At 35.7% G+C, this 21,142-nt stretch overlaps 1 protein-coding gene across 1 annotated transcript in view; it reads left to right on the top strand.

The window, feature by feature from the left end:
• LOC126092560 (muscle-specific protein 300 kDa) overlaps positions 1–21,142 on the top strand; it is a 651,560-nt gene that overhangs the window by 306,831 nt on the left and 323,587 nt on the right. The window contains exons 43-54 of the mRNA XM_049908233.1: positions 845–1,139; positions 3,157–3,430; positions 3,708–3,888; positions 8,965–9,160; positions 9,811–9,885; positions 12,839–12,991; positions 16,935–17,305; positions 17,776–18,157; positions 18,718–18,944; positions 19,025–19,187; positions 19,360–19,509; positions 19,784–19,951. Of these exons, the coding sequence (XP_049764190.1) occupies positions 845–1,139; positions 3,157–3,430; positions 3,708–3,888; positions 8,965–9,160; positions 9,811–9,885; positions 12,839–12,991; positions 16,935–17,305; positions 17,776–18,157; positions 18,718–18,944; positions 19,025–19,187; positions 19,360–19,509; positions 19,784–19,951 (2,635 nt within the window). The remainder of the gene's footprint in view (positions 1–844; positions 1,140–3,156; positions 3,431–3,707; positions 3,889–8,964; positions 9,161–9,810; positions 9,886–12,838; positions 12,992–16,934; positions 17,306–17,775; positions 18,158–18,717; positions 18,945–19,024; positions 19,188–19,359; positions 19,510–19,783; positions 19,952–21,142) is intronic.

The following is a 21,142-nucleotide window of genomic DNA, read 5'->3' as shown; positions in this document are numbered from 1 at the left end:
CACTTTTGATAGGTCAACAAATACTCCTGTGTCTTGTCCATCAGTCTTAGTATTCAATTAATTGCACTCATAAATGACAATCACCAGTATTATTGACCTTTTATTTCAGAATCCGTTCATTTATTACAGAGACTTTTGTTTTTATTTAGAAATTCCATAATGTTCTCTAATACTTTTGGAGTGTAAGAGGAAATTGTGGTGGTCTTGTAGTTATTTACAGTATCTCTCCCACCCTTTTTACCGGAATTATTGTATACGTTTTAAATGCATTTGGGAAAGTGCTAAGTTTAAGTGAACTGTCACGCAAGTGTGTAAGTAGTTCAACTAGGTGTGGAGCGCTCTTCTTTAAGATTATTGTATGTGTATCGTCAGTGCTTGCAGAGTTCGAGTTTTTTAGCCCTTTTATTGGCTTTGCTACTTCATCCTGTGTGATTGCAGATGTACATTTATCTACTATACGTGCTAATTTTATATTTATTGAATTGGGTATTCATATTTGTATTTGATTTTATCACATTATCTGAAATTATTTAACCACCCCACATTGAAAAGCTTTTAATACTTATACCAAAGAAAAGAGACAGGAAACAATAGCCATCATAGAAAGCTACTTTCTATAAATAAAGTTGTTAGGTCCTTATTGTGTCTTGTGTGTATTATTTGTATACGTTTTAGTGCAGAGGTTCTTTTCTTTTTTTAAAAAAAATTAAGATTGGATTTGGAGCTTGAACAAACAGTTCTATCATTTCAATGAATTCTTCAGGCAACTCTCATAATGTTAAATTTTTACTGTGTCTTGAATCTCAAAGGTTGAAAAATTGCATTATTATCTCTATTTGTACAGATTAGGCAACCTGACAAGCGCTGGTGAGCGACTGTACCCAGACACAGCAGCTCCTGGACGAGAGCTGATCCGTTCACAGCTGCGAGAGATAAGAGATAGATGGGACAAACTTGAACAAGGAATAGAACAGGAACAGAAGCGTCAGGATGCACAAAGTCTTCAGAGAACCAGTTATCAAGAAACACTGGCGCAGACACTAGCATGGCTTGATGCTATGGAGCGTTCGTTGCAGCAGGACCCGGCTGCTACTTGGGGCTCCACCCAGGAGATTAGATCAAAACTGCTTAAACATAAGGTACAGTTCCTTTCTAACCAACAAATGCTGCTAAACTTGTTGTTTGATTTCTACTGTTTTACTATATTTGAAATATTATCATGTGCTTGTGACTGCAACAATAAGGACTACATTTATTTAGTGGATATTACATAACCTTTTCACAGAGACTGGGGTTGACAAAGAAAGTGTGTATCAAATCTAATCCTGTAGAACATCTAATAAAAAAATAAATTTTACTGGCCACAATGAAAACTCTGAGCTTCTGCACATTTTGCTGAGCTGTAGCTATAAATTTTGCTTCATAACTACCTGCTCATTTTTCTTCCTGTTTCTGATTAAGTGAAAGTTTTAATATTTCAGGCTAGTAGCATTTTGTGTTTAGTCATTGGCAACCATAGTATCCAACAATATTGTGTGAAATACCACTGTCACTGTTGTTGTGAGTTCTGTGTTGTCTTGTTTGTTGCTGGTGGGAAAAATACACATATACATAATGGTGCTGCTCTGCACAAGAAGGCAGAGATTGCTTCTCCTGCACCTCTCCTCTCCCATGTCAGTCTATGTTGGAGGTGGAAATTGCTTCCTCCATTCCCTGTATGCTCCTCTATTAGTGCCAAAAACAAGTGAACACTTAGTAATCCATAATTTGTAGGTGATGGAAGTCTATTAAAGTAAATATCACAGGCAATAAGTTGAAATTAATGACTGTAGAAAGTATGATGATATGAATGAGGCAGATTTCGGAGGAGGGGGTAGGCAGAACACATTGTCATCAGACATGCAAAATATGTAGTGTCACCATTATATTGTTGTTTGGTAGTTTTATGACAAATGGGAAAAATAAATTATTCTACCAATCATGAAGCTCAGTTATTATGCTTATTTCTGCAAGTAGACATAATACTTCTGAAGTACACTGTGCATAATTTTAAACATGGGTTCCTAGCACACCAAATGAAAAAAAATATTGAGAAATGAGACTGGCAGCTGCACATGAATACATAACCTGTTTTTTTCTCCAAATCATTACTAGTTTCAAAAAAATATTACATGCAGTAGTGTTGAGTACCATTTACATAAATAAGGTCATGACTAATATTTTTCCACATCTGAGTTTATTCTCCGTATCCACCATTGATCGTGTAGATTGGAGACAACACCTCGTGAGAATGCCTGGCCACAGAATTCCCCAGAAGATGCTGAACTACAAGCTGAGTGGGAAAAGAGATTTTGAAAGACCTCAAAAAAGATGGGAATGATTTTGTTTGTGTGTGCAGAAGAGTTAGCAGCCTAATCCTTGAAAGGAAGATGTTGATGATCCACCATTAACAAGGTGCTAAACTCTCACCTTCCATCCATTCCCTGAAGAAAATTATGAGATGTGTCACCTGAATTTTGTATAATTCACAGTGTCTAGAGCAAAATTGAATGCCCTCTCTGGAACTGACACAGTGGGATTATGCTGTTCTGCAGCATAACACTCAGCTGCGTGCCTAGCTTATACAAATCAAAAACCATAAATGAAATTTTTGCTGAAGCAAGCTATAGTTCTGATGTAATAACCAATTGACCACCATTCATTCGTACACTTCAGGATATGGCTTGCATCTTTGTGAGTCAACCTAAATATTTACTTCAGTAAAAAATAAAAATTGCTGTTTTCTTTATTATTATGTTGGTATTTGCAGCAATTATGTAAGAAGTCTGTGGTCGTAATATGTGAATTATAAAGGCACTTTTAAGTACAAGTGCTCTCCTACCAGATTTTGAAAAGTGAGCGTTGTATATTGCCCACAGATGACAATCCTGATTTGGAGGATCTAGTGGATTTTGGCTGTAATTATGAAGATGTAAAATTTTTAGTGATCATGCTTCGTTAATGTTAATCAGTACTTGCACATACTTTTATAGTTATGGAATCTGTGACAATAGTAAACAGCTTTTATAAACATTTTTACAGAACTATAACAATATTCTCTGCTTTTGTGTGGTAACATTTCATTAATTAATTTAATTTTCAAAATTATATTTGCAGACAACCCTGCAGGAAGTGATAACTCATAAACGTGTCATTGAAGCAGTGACAGAGAAAGCACAAGCTGTTGTACAGCTAACTGGAGGAGATGATGAGGAGGTAAAGAAAGCTGTAGAAGACATCAGCAATCGATATGAAAGGCTGGTGAACGGGCTGCTGGTGATGATAACGCAGCTTGAGGAAAGCTTGGATGTGTTTCAGCAATTTAATGATCTACAAAAGAACTACCATGATTATCAGAAAGCTTTGTGGGATCGTCTTGCTGGTTATTCAGGTAACTAGCATCTCTTATATTTGTAAAGTACTTAAGGTATATGGCTTAGGGTGTGTCATTTTTGGATCATTTTGACATTCTGATACTAGTAGCATAGAGAATAATTTAGTAGGGGTAAATGCTACTTGTAACCTTCATTTTGACGGCTCCCTAGTAGCATTAAATGAAAGCTAAACAAATTTCATGAAGAAATTATTTATTTGTGCTTGTTTTGTTATGCACATGAGTCTTGAGTAACTTAGAGGATAACTATGTCCATTTCCCCTTCTTGTTACAGACTATAGTGGAAATAAACCAACAATACAGTCCAGGCTGTCAAAAGTCAGAGAAATACAGGATTGCCTGAAAATGGAAGGTGATATTAAAATGAAGGCTCTTACTGACCATGTTTCCAACAAAACTGATAAATTACCTCCTAGAGCCAAAGAAGCCATGGAAAGAGACTTAAATAATCTTAAGTAAGTGAATAATAAACAAAACTGACTGTAAGAACAGTGCTAATAATAACAGTGTTATGAAAAGGAAAGTTGCTACTCACCATATAGCAGAGATTCTGAGTCGAAGATAGGCACAACAAAAGACCCTCTCAATTAAAACAATAGATGTCACATACATACACACACACACACACACACACACACACACACACACACACACACACACACACACACACACAACTGCAGTCTCGGGCAACTGGAACCACACTGCAAGTGGCAGCACCAGTGCTTGATGGGAGTGGCGACTGGGTGGTGGTAAGGAGAAGGCTGGGGGCAGGGAGGGGGAGGGATAGCATGGTGGGGGTGATGGGCAGTTAAGTGCTGCATGTTAGAAGGTGGGCAGGGGAGAAGTGGGGAGGGGGGTGGTAGCGGAGAAGGAGAGAAATAAAAGGTTGAGTGTGATGGTGGAATGACGGCTGTGTAGTGCTGGAATGGAGACAGGAAAGAGGCAGAATGGGTGAGGACAATGACTAACGAAGGTTGAGGCCAGAAGGATTACAGGAACGTAGGACGTATTGCAGGGAAAGTTCCCATCTGTACAATTCAGAAAAGCTGGTGTTGGTGGGAAGGATCCATGTGGCACAGGAAGTGAAGCATTGAAATGAAGGGTATCATGTTTGGCTGCGTGTTCAGCAACAGGATGGTCCACTTGTTTCATGGTCACAGTTTGTTGGTGGCCATTCATGCGGACAGACAGTCAGCTTGGTTATTGTGCCTACATAGAATCCAGCACAGTGATTGCAGCTTAGCTTGTAGATCACATGACTTGTTTCACAGATAGCCCTGCCTTTGATGTTAGTGACCAGACTGGAGTAGATGGTGATGGGAGGATATATGGGACAGGTCTTGCTTCAAGCATTAGCATCTTGCATTAACATCATGTACTAATAACATCTTTAGTAGTAAATTTAGACTAAAGACCATGTTATTGGCAGCAGAAACTGTATTAAAATCAACAGCATAATAAAAGAGGTAAATATGAAACCTGAACTTTCAGAACTGAAAGTGTCATTCTAAGTACCTACAGTAAGGAGAAAATAGGGCAGTTGTTTTGGGGTCACTGCGCATACATTAAGAATAGAGTTCAGCACTGGAGTGTAACGGCTGCATTGATTTCATCTTCACTCTCTGATGCCATGACTCAAATATCCCTTTTTTCATATTATTGCCCACCAGATGTTGAGACAATGTTACTCGCAACTTACTCGTTTGCTTCACATGAAATGTGCCAGAAGAGGGAGTAAATAATTTCACTGCTGTTTGTGAATGCTTTGGACACAAAAGATCATAATTATCTTGGTATCTATGGAGAGCCATAAAGTACTGCACTACATCTCTGTAAACAACATTCTGAGACTTGTTTTTCTCTGCTTATATATAGAAATAGCTGAGTACCTAATGTTGTCCGGGTATATATTTATTCCAGTCTTGTATTAGTTTATCTCCTCCTTCCTAACGCTCTCCCCTCCCTGTCCACCCCCTCCACCTCCCACTCTTTCCATCTCCTCCTGCCCCTCTGTCTGTCCATCTCCTCTGCCCCCTCTGTCTGTATGACTCCTCCTCTCCCTGTATCTGTCCAACTCTTCCTCTCTCTGTTCACCTCCCCCCCCCCCCCCCCAAAAAAAAAAAAAATCTCCCTCCCTCTGTCTGTCTGTCTGTCTGTCTGCTCTCTCTCCCTTCTCTCTCCACAGTATCACTCATAACCCAATAGGAGGCTGGTGATTGTTAACCCCACAGCATTATTTTCCAGATTGTAACTCATATGTGCACCAAATGCAGTTGAAATTGTTCCAGAGGTTTAAGATGAGCTTTTTACCCCTGTCTTTGCCCATGCATGTACATGTCAAATATATTTCACATAAATTTATCATATTACACATGTATTTACGCACACACTTCACCTATACCTCTAATGAATTTCACCCTTCAGTTTCATTTTCATGAAGCTCAGTGTTTATGATGTCTTACCTCCTGAACTATGTGTTGTACAATGATATAATTGTGCTGGTACATTCAGTGGTATATAGGAATATTGTTGCAAAATGTGTCACGGATACAGTTAGCAGTAAAGAAATGATAAATTAAAACGTCATGCTTCATATGGCAAGTTTTACTGCATGAACATCAAAAATGTTGTAAGTGATGAACTTCTCTTCTTTCATTATATTGTGACAGTTGTCAGTGAGAAAATGTTTTCATAATGGATTGATGTTTTGTACAAAGTGTGTTACAAGTAACTAAGTGCTCTCATGCTCAAATACTGGACAAGTAAATTATGGGTGTTCGTGCAGCGTGGGTTATACCTCCCCCTCCCCCTCCCCCTTTGATAGGTAGGTGTTTATAAATTAGCCTACATGAAGATTTAGTATCACATATTTAAATCATAACAGCTTGTTTTGAATTTAGTAGAAAGTTCACAGTTAGTGTGTTCTCAGTGGTAGGCATTCCTTGTCTGGCATGGGCACTTTGAATTGATTCCAGAGACCACAGCAGCAGTGGTAACTGTAGTTTTGGATAACTACTTGGTGACAATCAAACTAAAATAGTTGCAGTGATCGAATCTAATTAAAGGGGTCATTTTGCAATGCGACAGTGATTGGTCCCATAATGGTCGTATAACATTTTTGGCCTGTGTTGTAGAATCTTCTTTTTTCACCCATAATACTCGCTAGACTTTAGCCTCTATGATTATTAATGTAGACACCTCTGGAAGAGGCACTGGGAGAAATAGGTTTCATTTGGATGGTGGCATATACCAGGCATGTCATGAATGGCTGTAAAGATATTGAAGAACTTTTTATTTTGACACAGGAAGTGTATGTTAAAATTAATATGGCTGCATACCACTTAAAATGCTTCATTTGACTTAAAAAAAAAAAAGGCAGCATGTGTCTGCCAAAATTAATGTTATTGCTTATTTCACTGGCCAGTCAGGGCTGCAGTAGAGTGTCTGCTGCAAACTAACAACCACAGATTTAAAAGCTACATTCAAGAGATCCTTTACACAAAGAAACAGAGTGATTATGAATTGTTGAAATCTTTCTTAAGGTTGCATTTTCACAAACATGTAAATTCGTCGATAGGATAGTTTGAACAATTACGAAAGATCATAGATCCATTCACTGTGACCCCAAGCATAATATGGAAGGAGTAAAGGTCATAGTCGCATTCTCTCCAAATCTTATCAAATAATTCTTAGGGAAAGTTTTCAATAACTGTGGTACTGCACCTACTCGGTTCCAGCTAAGTGTGAACTTTGTTGTCACTGGCTGAACACTGCAAGAAGAAATAGCACACTGAGACATCTGGCAGCAAATAGCTTTTGCATAGAAGAAGGCACCTGCAGTTGATGGCCATCCAGTATAAAGTATCAGGTATCCGTTTAGTTCTAACCACAGTCCCAACATAACTATATGCACATATCTTGTGATATTTGTGGCAGTGAAGAAATATGATATAAGCACACAGCTTAGAAGTGCTACAAAAAAAGGGAAAAATTGTTATTTTTGAGCTCATATTTAACCCCAGTGACAGTATCAGTTTTATATGGTCCCCATATCCAGTCATTTTGCTTTAATGACTTTTCCAGGTAAGTAGAATATGGTAAGTTCTTATCCTGCACAGTAAGCTCCCTAAAATCTTTCTCAGTATTATTGTTGTGAACTGAGACTCTTAGGTGATATTTCACGAACCACTCTAGACATCATAAGAGATTCATGCACTGTGTCCCAGTGCATACTTATCTTTTAAAACAGTTGCATCTGCTATTGTGATATAGTCATAACACTTTTTTATTGCCTTCACGGCAAGTAACAATGCCAAAATTGTCATATTTAATCACAACTGCACATTCTTTTCATGTGTCTTAATCACACATTACCTGTAGTCAATCAGTAATACTGTCTTGTCCTATGAAGCAACGTATGCATTTACTGCTAAAAGAAATATGCAGTCAAATAGCAATGTTAAAATGCCAAACATTCTGTGTTCAGGTGGTGACAGTCTTATGCATTTATGTTCCCTTTGGTGAAGATATAACCTTACCAAATACTGAATAATTTGTTGTTGTACTGTACTCTTTGGTCATTCTAAAGATGAAATGAAAATAATAAATAAATTAATAATGACATGTTGACTGAGTTCATGACTTTTGAGCATTTTGATTAAATTATTTGCCTGCGAAATGATGTAGTTATGATGTGGAATTACTGGCCAGTACTTACTTTCAGAAGGCAAAATTCTTAATATTGTCAGTAGCCACACATAAAAGTCCAAGCAACTATCTTAGATTTTGGTACTATTAGGAATTAATAGTTCTGAAAGCTAGGACAGTTTTTTCTACTTTAAATGTGTCTCTTAGCAGCACTATGAATTTTGTCTCCTGGGGATAAATAATGGTCTGCACTTCTATCTCATAATTTTATAATTTTCTTAAGTGAATTTTCTGTCTGATGCATATGGTGGTGTTAAAAAATCTTATTAATATCAAGACTGAGACCCAGTTGTTAATTATGTATTTCAAAGAAAGTTATGTTGCCAAGATGCTCTTTCAGAAAAAGAGAGCAACAGAGTAACAGCAAAACATCACTTATACTCTTATTACTTACAATTGTGTGATCCATAATTATAAAAACACAAAGAAAGGAATTGCAAATATTTTGGTTAAAAGGAGTACATTTATACCTTGATTGTCAATTGACCTCTGTTTTATATGTATTGTTATAAATAAACAACTCTTTCATGGGCAATTTATAATAAAAATTGCCTATGTAAAACATTAAGGGTGTTTTATAAATTTATCAATTCAGAACAAAATAAGAGATAAATAAATTATGTTAGTACTTAGTGTATATATCATAAATGAAACATTTAATAATTACAAATATTCACTGTCAAAATGTAAATGTAGCTAAGTGCTTCATAAAATAACATTGTGCATTTGTTTGGCACTTGACATTCTGTTGTACAAAAATATGCAATAATTACATGTTGTACTTGTTATTTCTTACTTACTTAAACTTCTGAAAATAAACTCAGGTTTGATCGTGAGAAGTTTGAAGTAGCCTTGAATGATGTGATTCATGGACTAGAAGAACGACTGCAGCAATGGTCTGAATATGAAGGCTCCTTTGACAAGCTGTTACAGTGGCTCTCAGAAGCGGAAACAGCACTCAAGAACTATTCACCTCGCTCTACACTTGAGGAAAAACAAGATCAGCTTGAAAAATATCAGGTAGTTAACTAACTTCATATTTCATCAATATTATTCTTCTGATACTGTATCATATAGTGATGAATATATTTCATATCTATTGGCCAAAAATTATTTGTTATTACCTGCAGTTTTGGACATGTTATTTGCTATGTTCACTATTGTGTTGGCCAGGTAATTTCTTCATTAATTACCTAGAATAAATTATATTTTAAAATTCTAAATTTAAAGTAGAATGGATGGTGTCAAAAATGAACAGCTTACTGAAAGGTCATAAAGCAGTTGGTTAGGTCTATCTCAAGTAACTTGCATTACAGAAAATTAAAGGATTTACTGTAAATAAAGGTAAAAAGAAAATTGTGCTAAGGAGATACTACAAGACAGTGGAATGTACTAAACTAAATAGAATTAGATTTATGAGAACACAACTTTCATCTGTTTCAAACCACTGGCAATTCATATATCTTAATTTCCAATAAAAATTTGTAAAATTTCTTTTTTGGTTTTGCTAGAATCAAAAAGCTGCTTTTTATAAAAAGTGTGAGCAAGTTTCATATTCTCAAATGTTCATAGGAAAGATGACGAATTCAGTCTTAATGAAAGACACTGAATATATTTTATATGTTACAACTGTTTGCACATCTATGTTAATGTTGTGCTTTATCCTCTAGGATCTCATAAAAATAATTGATTCGAGAAATAGAGATGTGAAGGAAATGATAACTCTAGCTGACCATCTAGAGCAAGTAAGAGATTACTGGTTTTGATGGTTTTTTTATGATTTTTTTCATTGTGCATAGGCTTTTTTGTCTCTTGTCTGAACTATGTATTTATTTTGGTTTTGTATATGTCCACAGTAGCCCATGTCTATTGTCACCCTGCTTTTAAGCTTTTGTTCCACGTGCATTTTACCTTCACTTCCAGTTTTTTCTTCAGAGATATTTTTATGTAATACTTTGTAGCACTGCTCACTTGAATGAAAATGAGAATATTTATGTTTGATTACAGAACTGCTTAAGTAACTAATAACTAGTGATATTTAGATACATAAGTGATAGAGTATTAATAGAGTACATACTAAACCGAAAAAACTGTTGCTTAACATTTAGGTTTATTTCATTTCAAATATTTTGAGGTACATGTACCATAACAACTTACTTCTTTTTAACAATATTCTTAACCTTATTATTATTTCTTTTTTACATGAATCTTTGCCAGCAATGATGTTAACTTACGTGATTTTGATATGTCTTTATTTCTTTTTATGAAATTTGTTAGTATCGTTACAGTCTAAGATAACAGTAAAGGCACTCCATCTCATTTTTGTTACTCACTGTGATAGCAGTGCACCAAGTGGGCAGCAAGCTACACTTCTGAATACATTATCAGATGGGTGTGAATAGTACTGCTTATACTGATTAGTAACATAATTTTTACAATAGGGAGCATATGTAGTGTCAAAATATCAAACAATAACTAATAAGTGACATCACATTTGCCTTTGTTTAGTTTCATAATGGCCCTGGGAGGTTTGAAATGGTGCATTACAAGATGTTTTATTTTTGATTCCCATGAAACACAGATATTTACTGAAAATTGTTGATTCCTTTTAAGAACAAAAAATTGTTAGTAAACGCCAGAAGACCTGACCTTTTGCAGAAGAGACTGTATATCTACTCAACAACGTGAAATTTTCTTCACTACCCCTCCAGCCAAATCTGTGAGTGTGGAACATAGGAAACTTGTATGGAATGTAATACCTAATTATTTAATGTACCAAATAAGCCACCACACTAGTAGGAGAAGGGAAAACCACACAGACATGATAATAAAATGCCAAAAGCAATAAAACTGTTTCCCAACACAGAAAAAATCAAATCCACAAATATTGCTTCATTTGAGCCACAAGTGGTACGAAACTTCAGCACATTTGTTTTGAAAGCAAAAGTAATTACTTTAACAAAACTATTCGGATACTTGAAAGTTGCGTGAAGTGTAGGAATGAGATAATAAGAACAGAGAACAATAAAAATATGTGCTTCTCATGCATGGGATATGTGTTGATATCCTCTTGCCTTCAGCAGAGTAAGCTGCAATTACACACACATTTGTAAGTAATTCTTCATGAATAAGTTGTAGCTTACGTCATTGAGTCGGTGAGATTTGCCTGTTTTTACATTTATTTCACAATACTGATATCTCTTGGTAATTTACTTACGCATGGAACACAAAAATATAACAACTATTTTGTTAATTATATTAATATTTTTTCCATTATTTGATTGTATTTTGTTAATTAAGTAGAAAGACAATTAGAAACAAACATTATCCTTATGACACATATGACTCACTTTGAGCCCAGAAAATTAAAAAAAGTTAAAAACCTATAGCAAGTATTGATTATATGAGTTACATGAAGAAAAAAAAATGGGATGTAAGAGATGGCATGTCTGCTTGTCACTGATTCATCCATTTACAACCAGTGCATGTGAAACCTGTAAGCATTTGAACAAAAATAAGTTCATTTAATAAGTCCATTTTTTACATATTTTTGTATCTTAGTGTTGTCACCTACAACAGCATTTACTGAGTAGCTGCTCTGGCATAAAATGTAATGATGTCATTCCTTACTAGCATACAAGAGTTTAGCAATCTACCATCATACTTCCTCTATAGGTGGTAAATTTGTCTGAGGCAAAAATATTAAAATGAAAATCTTTCAGTCAAACTAACACTTAATCCAAAATACTACTACTTCCAGATACTGCTCTAGAAATGCCAAATTACAGAGTTCCCAAAGTGAATTTTGAGTTGTATTTGGAACTGCCATTCACGTAAGAAACTCATTAAAGATTCATCTTACACCAGTTATATACCTTAAAAAGTCAAGGAAGAATTGTTCTGAGATTAGTATGTTTCCGGCAAAATTTTAACAACCTTAGTGTCTGCTGTACAGAAATATTGTATATGAATGTAAAAACATGTTTCTTAGTTTATTTATTTTTTTCTGATTCTAAGATTGAATGCAATTAAAAAAATTGGAAAGTCAATCATGTTGGAATTTAGGCAAACGGACAGTTAAATATTATCCTGCAAGAAATTTTCCTGGAAATACCAAGGCTAATGGAAAAATCTTTTGAGACTTCTCAACTTTGTAGAAAGATAGGAACCTGCCTTGGATCAGTAAAGGTGATTTGTGCATGTTCAAATAAGTATTTCCATATTTTGAAACCCTCAGCTATTTTATCTGATTCACAAGACCAATTAGAAGCCATACTGGTATCATACTGAGGCCTCTTCAAGGAGGGGAGAAAAAGAAATTGTAGTTTAAATAATTTACTTACTGATATGAAGTGAGTGTTTCTCTAGGTCCGTAAAAAATTGTTTTAGTTTGTGTATAGAGGAATTAATCGGGCTACTTTGCTGCAAAGACCTCATTCAGATTCAAGATGTTAAGGTTATAACTGAAGGCAGAGCTTATAAGAAATCCCATACTGATATCAGCCCTGTGTGTCATAAAATAGAGGTAATTTACAAATAAGCCTTGATGCTGATGGACATCCAAATTTGTTGTGTCAATCAATATTTTATTTCTGACGTTGTATGATTTTTTGTTGCTGGCCACTAAGAAACATGTTCCATGTTTCACATAAGTGAAACAGTAAGAAAGTACGTGCTCATTATTCATTATATTTACAGTCACTGATCCTGAGTCTTCGTCAAAATGAATCAGAATTTGATAAAATGAATGACGAGTCTTCAGAGCTCATGCAGATCAGTGGTGAAACCAGAATATCGGTAAATGTACAGCAAATCACATCAAGATTCCAGGCCATTCAGACAACTGCTAAGGTAAGTTTTGGTTTTGTGATAATTGTTGTAATTCCTGATATGATATGCTGTTTCTGATTGTAATATAAATAACTTTGTATTCTGATCGAAATAGAAAAGTCAGAATATTTCCTATGGATCTAGATAGTTATTAGTAACATTGATCTAAATGCTGTAATTTGTGAGATTTGTATGATTTTCATAGGAAATGACGATAGTTAGAGACACATTAACAATTTCACAATAGTCTATATATATCTATATATCTTAAAGACTTATTTCCATGTTTTCTATTATCAAAAGTGTTGTCCAATTACGTGTGTACAGAACATTATACAGAGAAAGCGCTGGTAGATAGGCACAATAAAAAAACACACAAACACATGCACAAAATTTCAAGCTTTCGCAACCCACGGTTGCTTCGTCAGGAAAGAGGGAAGGAGAGGGAAAGATCAAAAGGATGTGGGTTTTAAGGGAGAGGGTAAGGAGTCATTCCAGTCCTGGGAGCGGAAAGACTTACCTTAGGGGGAAAAAAGGACAGGTATACACTCGCGCACACACACACACATATCCATCCACACATATACAGACACAAGCAGACATATATGTCTGCACAGACACAAGCAGACATATATGTCTGTGTCTGTATATGTGTGGATGGATATGTGTGTGTGTGCGCGAGTGTATACCTGTCCTTTTTTCCCCCTAAGGTAAGTCTTTCCGCTCCCAGGACTGGAATGACTCCTTACCCTCTCCCTTAAAACCCACATCCTTTCATCTTTCCCTCTCCTTCCCTCTTTCCTGACGAAGTAACCGTGGGTTGAGAAAGCTTGAAATTTTGTGTGTGTGTTTGTGTGTGTTTTTTTATTGTGCCTATCTACCAGCGCTTTCCCATTTGGTAAGTCATGGAATCTTTGTTTTTAATATATTTTTCCCATGTGGAATGTTTCTTTCTATTTTATTTAGAACATTATACAGATATTGAAGTACCTATTAATGCCAAGTATTGTGACATTGACAATAATGAGATGAAGCTATCTCTTGGAGAATACCAGAAAAGTTACTTTGAACATGAAATCTGTGTATATGTCAAATATATGGTTCATATTAAATCAGTCATATATATTATAGAATTTCTACACTTAATATTACAACCATAACTATAACAATGTATATTGGTAATATTGTGCAGTATCAAGAGCATCTTTTACAAGTGCTTTTAACTTGTCTAAACGATATCTTTTACTGAAAAATCAAGTGTTAAAAACTAACATTGGAATGAGTAAAGATAACCACTTACTGTAAAGTGGTTGTCAAGAGCAATGGATAAGCTCATACACATGCAGCTGGTGTTTATAAGCTGGACTGCCATGTTCCATGTCTTGTTTATATGCCTATCTATCATTCAGTGCCTCCTCTATTTGGAGTAGTTATCTTTACTCATTACATTGTTGATACGTATATATTTTTAATGCTAGTCATAGTTGTGCTGGGGTTTCAAACTGTAAGGATTATTTTCAGTTGAATATAAAATGAGAGAGATGGGTGAAACATGTATAACAAGTATAAAATAATCATATAAGTAATATTACAGAACCTTTTTCCTGCTAGGAGTTAACATTAACTATTTACAGATTAATTGAGGTGCAGAACTGCTTAGTTTTGGCTTCACAAAATAAATTGTTATGACTAGCTGCTGTAAGTTTTCTGAATCTTACATTTGGTTTAGTAAAAATGTGGTCAAATAAGGATCTGTATGGTGATAAAGACATTGTGAATCAGATTTAAATGAATGGGATACTAACCTAGATAAAAACATCATTGCTTCAGTGCCTATCTACATCTACATACATACTCCGCAAGCCACAGCATGATGTGTACACAGCATGATCTGTAATAGTTGTTTCCTTTTCTGTTTCAATCGCAAATAGTGCGAAGGGAAAACGACTATCTATATGCCTCCATATGAGCCCTAATTTCTCCTAACTTACCTTTGTGGTCCTTATGTGAAAGGTATGTTGGTGGCAGGATCAGTCTGCAGTCAGCTTCGAATCCCCATTCTCTAAATTTTCTCAATAGTGTTCTGCGAAAAGAATGTGCTTTCCGTCAAACGGTTACCATTTGAGTTTCCAAAGCACCTCCGTAACACTTGCGTGTTGTTTGAATCTAGCAGTAACAGATCTTGCAGCCTCCTTCTGAATTGCAACAATGTCTTCCTTTAATCCGACCTGGTGCAGACCTCGAGCAGTACTCAAGAGTAGGTCACATTTGTTTCCTGTATGTGGTCCTCCATACAAATGAAGCACACTTCCCCAAAATTCTCCCAATAAACCAAGTCAGGTGTTTGCCTTCCCTACCACAAATCTCACATGCTCATTCCATTTCATATCGCTTTGGAGTGTTACGCCCAGATATAAACAACAAGACAGTGATGAAGAGGACACTGCTAATACTGTATCCATACATTATAGGTTTGTTTCATCTACTCGTCTACATTAACTTACATTTTTCTACATTTAGAGTTAGCTGCTGTTCATCAAACCAAATAGAAATTTTGTCTAAGTCATCTTGTTTCATCCAACAGTCACTCATATTTGACACCTTCCCATACACCACAGCAGCATCAGCAAACAACCGTAGATTGCTGCTCATCCTGTCTGTGAGATCATTTATCTACAAAGAAAATAATAGCAGTCTTATCACATGTTCCTGGGGCACTCCTGCTGATACCCTCGTCACTGAAGAATATTCACCGTTGAGAACACATACTGGGTTCTATTTCTTAAGAAGTCTTCGAGCCACTTGCGTGTCTGGGAACCTATTACTTATTATATTATCTTCATTAACTGTCTGCATTGGAGTACTGTGTCAAATACTTTTTGGAAATCTAGGAATATGGAATCTGCCTGCTGCCCTTCATCCATATTTTGCTATATATTATGTGAAAAAAGAGAAGGCTGAGTTTCACACAAATTATGCTTTTTAAAACCACGTTAATTTGCAATCATAAGCTTTTTGGTCTCTAGGAAATTTGTTATATTTGAACATGGAATATGTTCTGGAATTCTGTAGCAAACCAATGTTAAGGAAGTTTGTCTGTAATTTTCCAGGTCCATTCTTTTACCCTTCTTGTAACAGGAGTCTCCTGTGCTTTTTTCAGGTTGCTTGGGACTTTGTGCTGGGCAACAAATTCACGATAAATACAAGCTCAGTAAGGTAGCAGTGTCATAGAGTCCTCTTTGTAGAAACTAATTAGGATTCCATCCAGACCTGGTGCCTTATTTGTTTTCAGTTCTTGTATCTACAATAATAATCCATATAACTTTATGCAATTGAATTAGCACCAGACTTGCATCTGGAAAGGGTGTGACTCAAATCTCCTTCTGGTGATCTAGGTTTAGGTATCCTGGGTTTTCCCACAGGCAAATGGTAGAATGTGACATGGCCAGTCTGAGCTTATGCTTTTTCTCTAATGAGCTTATCATAGACACAATGTTAAACTGTGGTCTTCCGTTCTCTTATCACTTCCAGGATGGGGCTCAATATTTCAGTCTAGAACTTACAAATAAGTACTATAACTGCCTAAACACAAATATTATTGAGTAATATTTAGAGTATTGAGGGCAGTGAGTGTCAAAACTCAGTATGATGATCCTTATTTAAGTTTTTCTGAATTTCACTGCCAGTTCCTACCTCTCCCCCCTTTACACTGACTGAAAAAAGTAGTGTAGTTTTAATATGAAGGAACATAAGCAGTTTAAAGAAAGAGGCAGACATTAACTTCTTTACAATTACTACTGTTTACTTTAAGAAAGATAACATAAACAGCCAGAGCGGGGGAACTCTTAATATACTGAACAATGCTATTTCTTTGTTCTTCCATTTCATCCTGTCAAAATAGGAATAGTATATTTAAATAATTATTTTTTAATTAGTAACTTATTTGACTTATTCTTTAATACAGGAAATAGTGAAAAAATGTGAGCAAGCTGTGGCTGACCACACAGCATACGCAGAAAAGTATCGCCAGTGTTCAGACTGGCTATCAACTGCGCAGTCACAGTTTGAAGCTTCCGGAGGATCAAAGATAGCAACAGGTGATCGAGATGAACTCACAAAGCACAGCACGAAACTAAATGAGCTGCTTGTTGAACAGCCTGCAGCAATGGCTCTGCTTTCAACAACCGTTGAATATGGAGAAAAACTGTATCCATCAACAGCTGCTGATGGCCGTGAAACCGTTCGTCAGCAGTTACAAGAATTACAGCAGTCTCTTGAAACACTGTATGATAGCATTTCCAGCACTGAACGAGAACTTCAAGCTAAACTCTCTCGGTCAGTAGTCCTAGTTTCTTTTTCTTCTCATTAAATGTAGTAAAATTTTTATTATTTTCAATACTTTAACAGCTTTGGAAATTATTTCAGTGACTATTCTTTTTCTGTTTTGAGTCGGTATTAGAATTTTCAGTTTGACTGTTGTTATTTGTTTGCACTTTCCAGTTCTAAAGTAATGACTGAACAAAAGATAAGTTTCACAAGAGTGGCAGTTGACTGTGATAAATTGCACACTGGGGAGAATGGGAAACATTTGTGGGAGGTACGAGGGAGAGGTGATGTGTCTATTGTTTCTACGGTCTCTTCACAAACCCTAGGAACTTTCATTGTAATGGGAATATCATAATTTTTATAGACAGAAGCATTATTTCCAATCTTTTATTTATCGTTTCTGGAGCTTGATCATTTGTGTAAACTGTTAAGATTTTATTTCATTGAGAGAGGGAAACAGTGACATTTTCTGTACACAGGTGGATGAGTTTTGAAGAGTGTAGTGAAAGACTTAAGAAATGGCTCGCAGAGGCAGAGTCTCAACTTCCTGCAGAACCTGTGTTGTTTGCCACTCTTGATGAGAAGCGTGCTCAACTACAAGTTTATCGTTCACTGCTGCATGATGCAGTTGCACACCAACAAGACATCCTCAGCCTCCGTGACAAGACAGAAGGACTGCCAGGTCGTGGAGGGGGAAGTGCTGCAGAGCGTGAGCTCCAGCAGCTAGTAGACCGTCACACTGCCCTGTTGCGCCGTGCACAAGCTTTTGTTGAAAGCTATGAGGCAATTGTTGGTGACCATCAACAATATACTAAGGCTGTCATGGATGCGCAGGAGTGGCTTGATGCTACACACAATACGGTACGTTGGATCTGACAACTGTAAAATGGTTAAGAGTATAAGGATGGGCTTTATTTGATTGCACTGTTAGTAATCCATATTTATCTTAATATCTGTCTCTTGTAAACCAAGATTAAAAGTGAAGTGTAGTCATCATCATCATCATCATCGTCTCAATCAGACATTAAGCACTAGCACTTGTTTCAGACTATTTTCTGCACTTTTTAAAAAATTTGTTTATTTTCTCATAACTATTCATTTGAGATGAAACAGACTACATCATATATATTCAAATCAACATTTTTCCATATTATAGAACTCTTTTGTATTGTAACATGGGTTTTATTTCTGTCAGCCAGTTACATATATTAATTTTGGAACTTTTAAATGGCTTGAGTGAAGTAAAGAAATTTGTTGAAAGTAGGACATTTCTAAACCACACTGACAAAGGAACTTTCACAGACACTACAGTTGAAAGAGCCGTCATTTGTGTTTTATTTCTTCATTAACTTAACTGTCATGATATCTGATTAATTTGCTACTGTGAAATCTGGGGAACTAAATAATGTATTTTGTTCCAGGTTATGCTATGGGGAGATACAGACCTTGAACGTGTTTCATTGCACACCAATTTGGAAAGATTGAAAAATCTGCAGCTCAACTTACCTGAAGAAGAACAACGTATTGAATTAATTCGTTCCTTGGGTGAGAAAGTTATACCTGGGACAGTGGAATCAGGTCAGGTCAATATCAGAAATCAGATAGATTCTTCCCAACAGGAATGGCAAGGACTGTTATCCTCTGTCAAGTAAGCATGCCACTATATCCCTGTTTGTGGAATGATTTTAATCATATCTGCAACTATAAATGTGACTTTATTACTTCCAGGAGTACAATTGAAGCACTTGACAGCAAACTACAGCAGTGGAATGAATATGAATCTCTCAAAGATCAGTGCATGGCATGGATTAGAGAGACTGATACAAAGCTTCATGCCATTGATCTAAAAGCAACATCCCAAGAAAAGAAAGAACAACTTGAAAATCTCAAGGTATGTCACATTTTGACTATATCTTTAGACTGTTAAAAAAATAAACAAAGAATAAACTGATGAAGGTTATTTGTTATCATTAGTGATATGCTTTTTATCAGCATGGTTTACAAAATCAATTTGTATGCTGTGTCGTGTTGTTTTAAATATATTTTTTAAATTTTTTACATAGGCCCTACAAGGTGAAGTTCGAGCAAAAGAACTGGAGATTGATGCTGTTACAGAAAGAGCTCAACAACTTTATAAAGGCAGTATGAGTTCAAGGAGTTCACAGATATCAGAATTGGGGCTGAAGTATCAGCAAGTTTCACACAAAGTTAAGGTACTTATAAACAAATATTGTATGTCTTGTTAAACAGTACTTACACATGGAAGAATAAGAGAATAATTTCTATAAGTGTATGTGTTCTTTTGATTACTTTTCACTTCTTGAAAGTAAATTCCTCTTCACTTACCTAATACAAGAAAAAGCTTTTAACACAATCTAATGGTTATTTTCACTTATCACAATAAGTAAACCATTTAGCTGGAAACGTAAGAGTGAAAATAACAAGAAAAGAAAAAAGCATTACCATTTGCTGTGCATTTCCTTTTAGGATCTCACAAATCGATGGCACCAGTATGTGACCACTCATCAAGAATTTGACACACACGTTGCAGAATGCACTCAGTGGCTTGAAGATATAAAGAACAAATTGTCATACTGTTCGGATCTCAGTGCATCCTCTCAGCAGGATCTTGAGGGGAAATTGGAGACTATACAGGTCAATAGACAAGCCTAGTAACTTTTAAATATAGTTGTGATTTTCTTACATTATTAAGTAAATACTTTCAATTCAGTTTACACATGTGCCATTTATATTTATCTATCTGATTGCTTAAAAATATAGTTCAACTGTTCAGATGTGTTGATCATTTGACTTGCAGTTTACTGACAATGATAATTACCACATTTACCTGTTCAAATGAGTTTTTTCACAAATTAATAGTTAAAAAATATGGGGTCATTTTACACTTGCTAATGAACTGTTAGTAGTTGAGATTAATGTTTTTACATTCTGTTATTGCTTGCAATCAATGTAAAAGTTTCTAGTCATCATTATTTTGATTTTACATTTACTTGCTTTTTTCATCCTTGTTATGTTAGCAGTTGAGTTTTGCAGTGTTAATGTTCTTAAAAGTAAACACAGCATTTTGTTTACTTTCATTGTCACTGTTCCTAGGAAAGTAAATTTTACCAATTGAAAATTAATGCAAATCATCGTCATAGCTCTGTTGAAGTACATGGATTTAAGAGGTCACAATCAACAGCTATTTCTTGTAGTCAGCCAGCAGGAATGGTTTTACTGCTGCGTTTTGCAAGCATCAGGGTTAGGCAAGCAGTGGGAAGGCGTTGAAGTCACCAGTGGATCCGTAAACCTACAATTACTATACTACACACAACTTATCTGTCATATAGAGAATCAGCAAAGACCACAAACAATTGTATAGTAGAAAGAAAGTTCAGCCCTTCATAAAGGCATATGTGTGTTCAGAAAGTATTAGGAATTTTCATTTTTTGGTAATAATTTTATTTATTTATGTGCTTTAATATTATCTTCTTCAGATATTATACATTTGTCAAGCACTTCTTCCAATCCCCAAAACACTTCTGGAACTCAGTGTTTGGAATAGCACTTAGCTCTTTCAGTGATGTGTTTTTAATCTGATCAAAGCTTGTAAAAAAAATGCCTCTTTAAGTTTCTCTTTATTTTTATCATATCTGGCAAATATAGAGGCTGGGTCATCATTACAGTGTTGGTTTTTGCCAAAAATTCGTGAACAAACAATGAAATATAAGCAGATGCATTATTGTGGTGCAAAAGCTGTGAATTGTTTTGCCACAAATCTGAGTGATTTTTTCAGATTGCTTCTCATAGACGGTTGTTGTAGGTAGTGCTCCCCCATTGATCATT

This window comes from Schistocerca cancellata, chromosome 7, assembly GCF_023864275.1.
Source record: "Schistocerca cancellata isolate TAMUIC-IGC-003103 chromosome 7, iqSchCanc2.1, whole genome shotgun sequence".
In the NCBI taxonomy this organism is placed as follows: Eukaryota; Metazoa; Arthropoda; class Insecta; order Orthoptera; family Acrididae; genus Schistocerca; species Schistocerca cancellata.
This window is presented reverse-complemented; position numbering and strand designations above follow the sequence as displayed.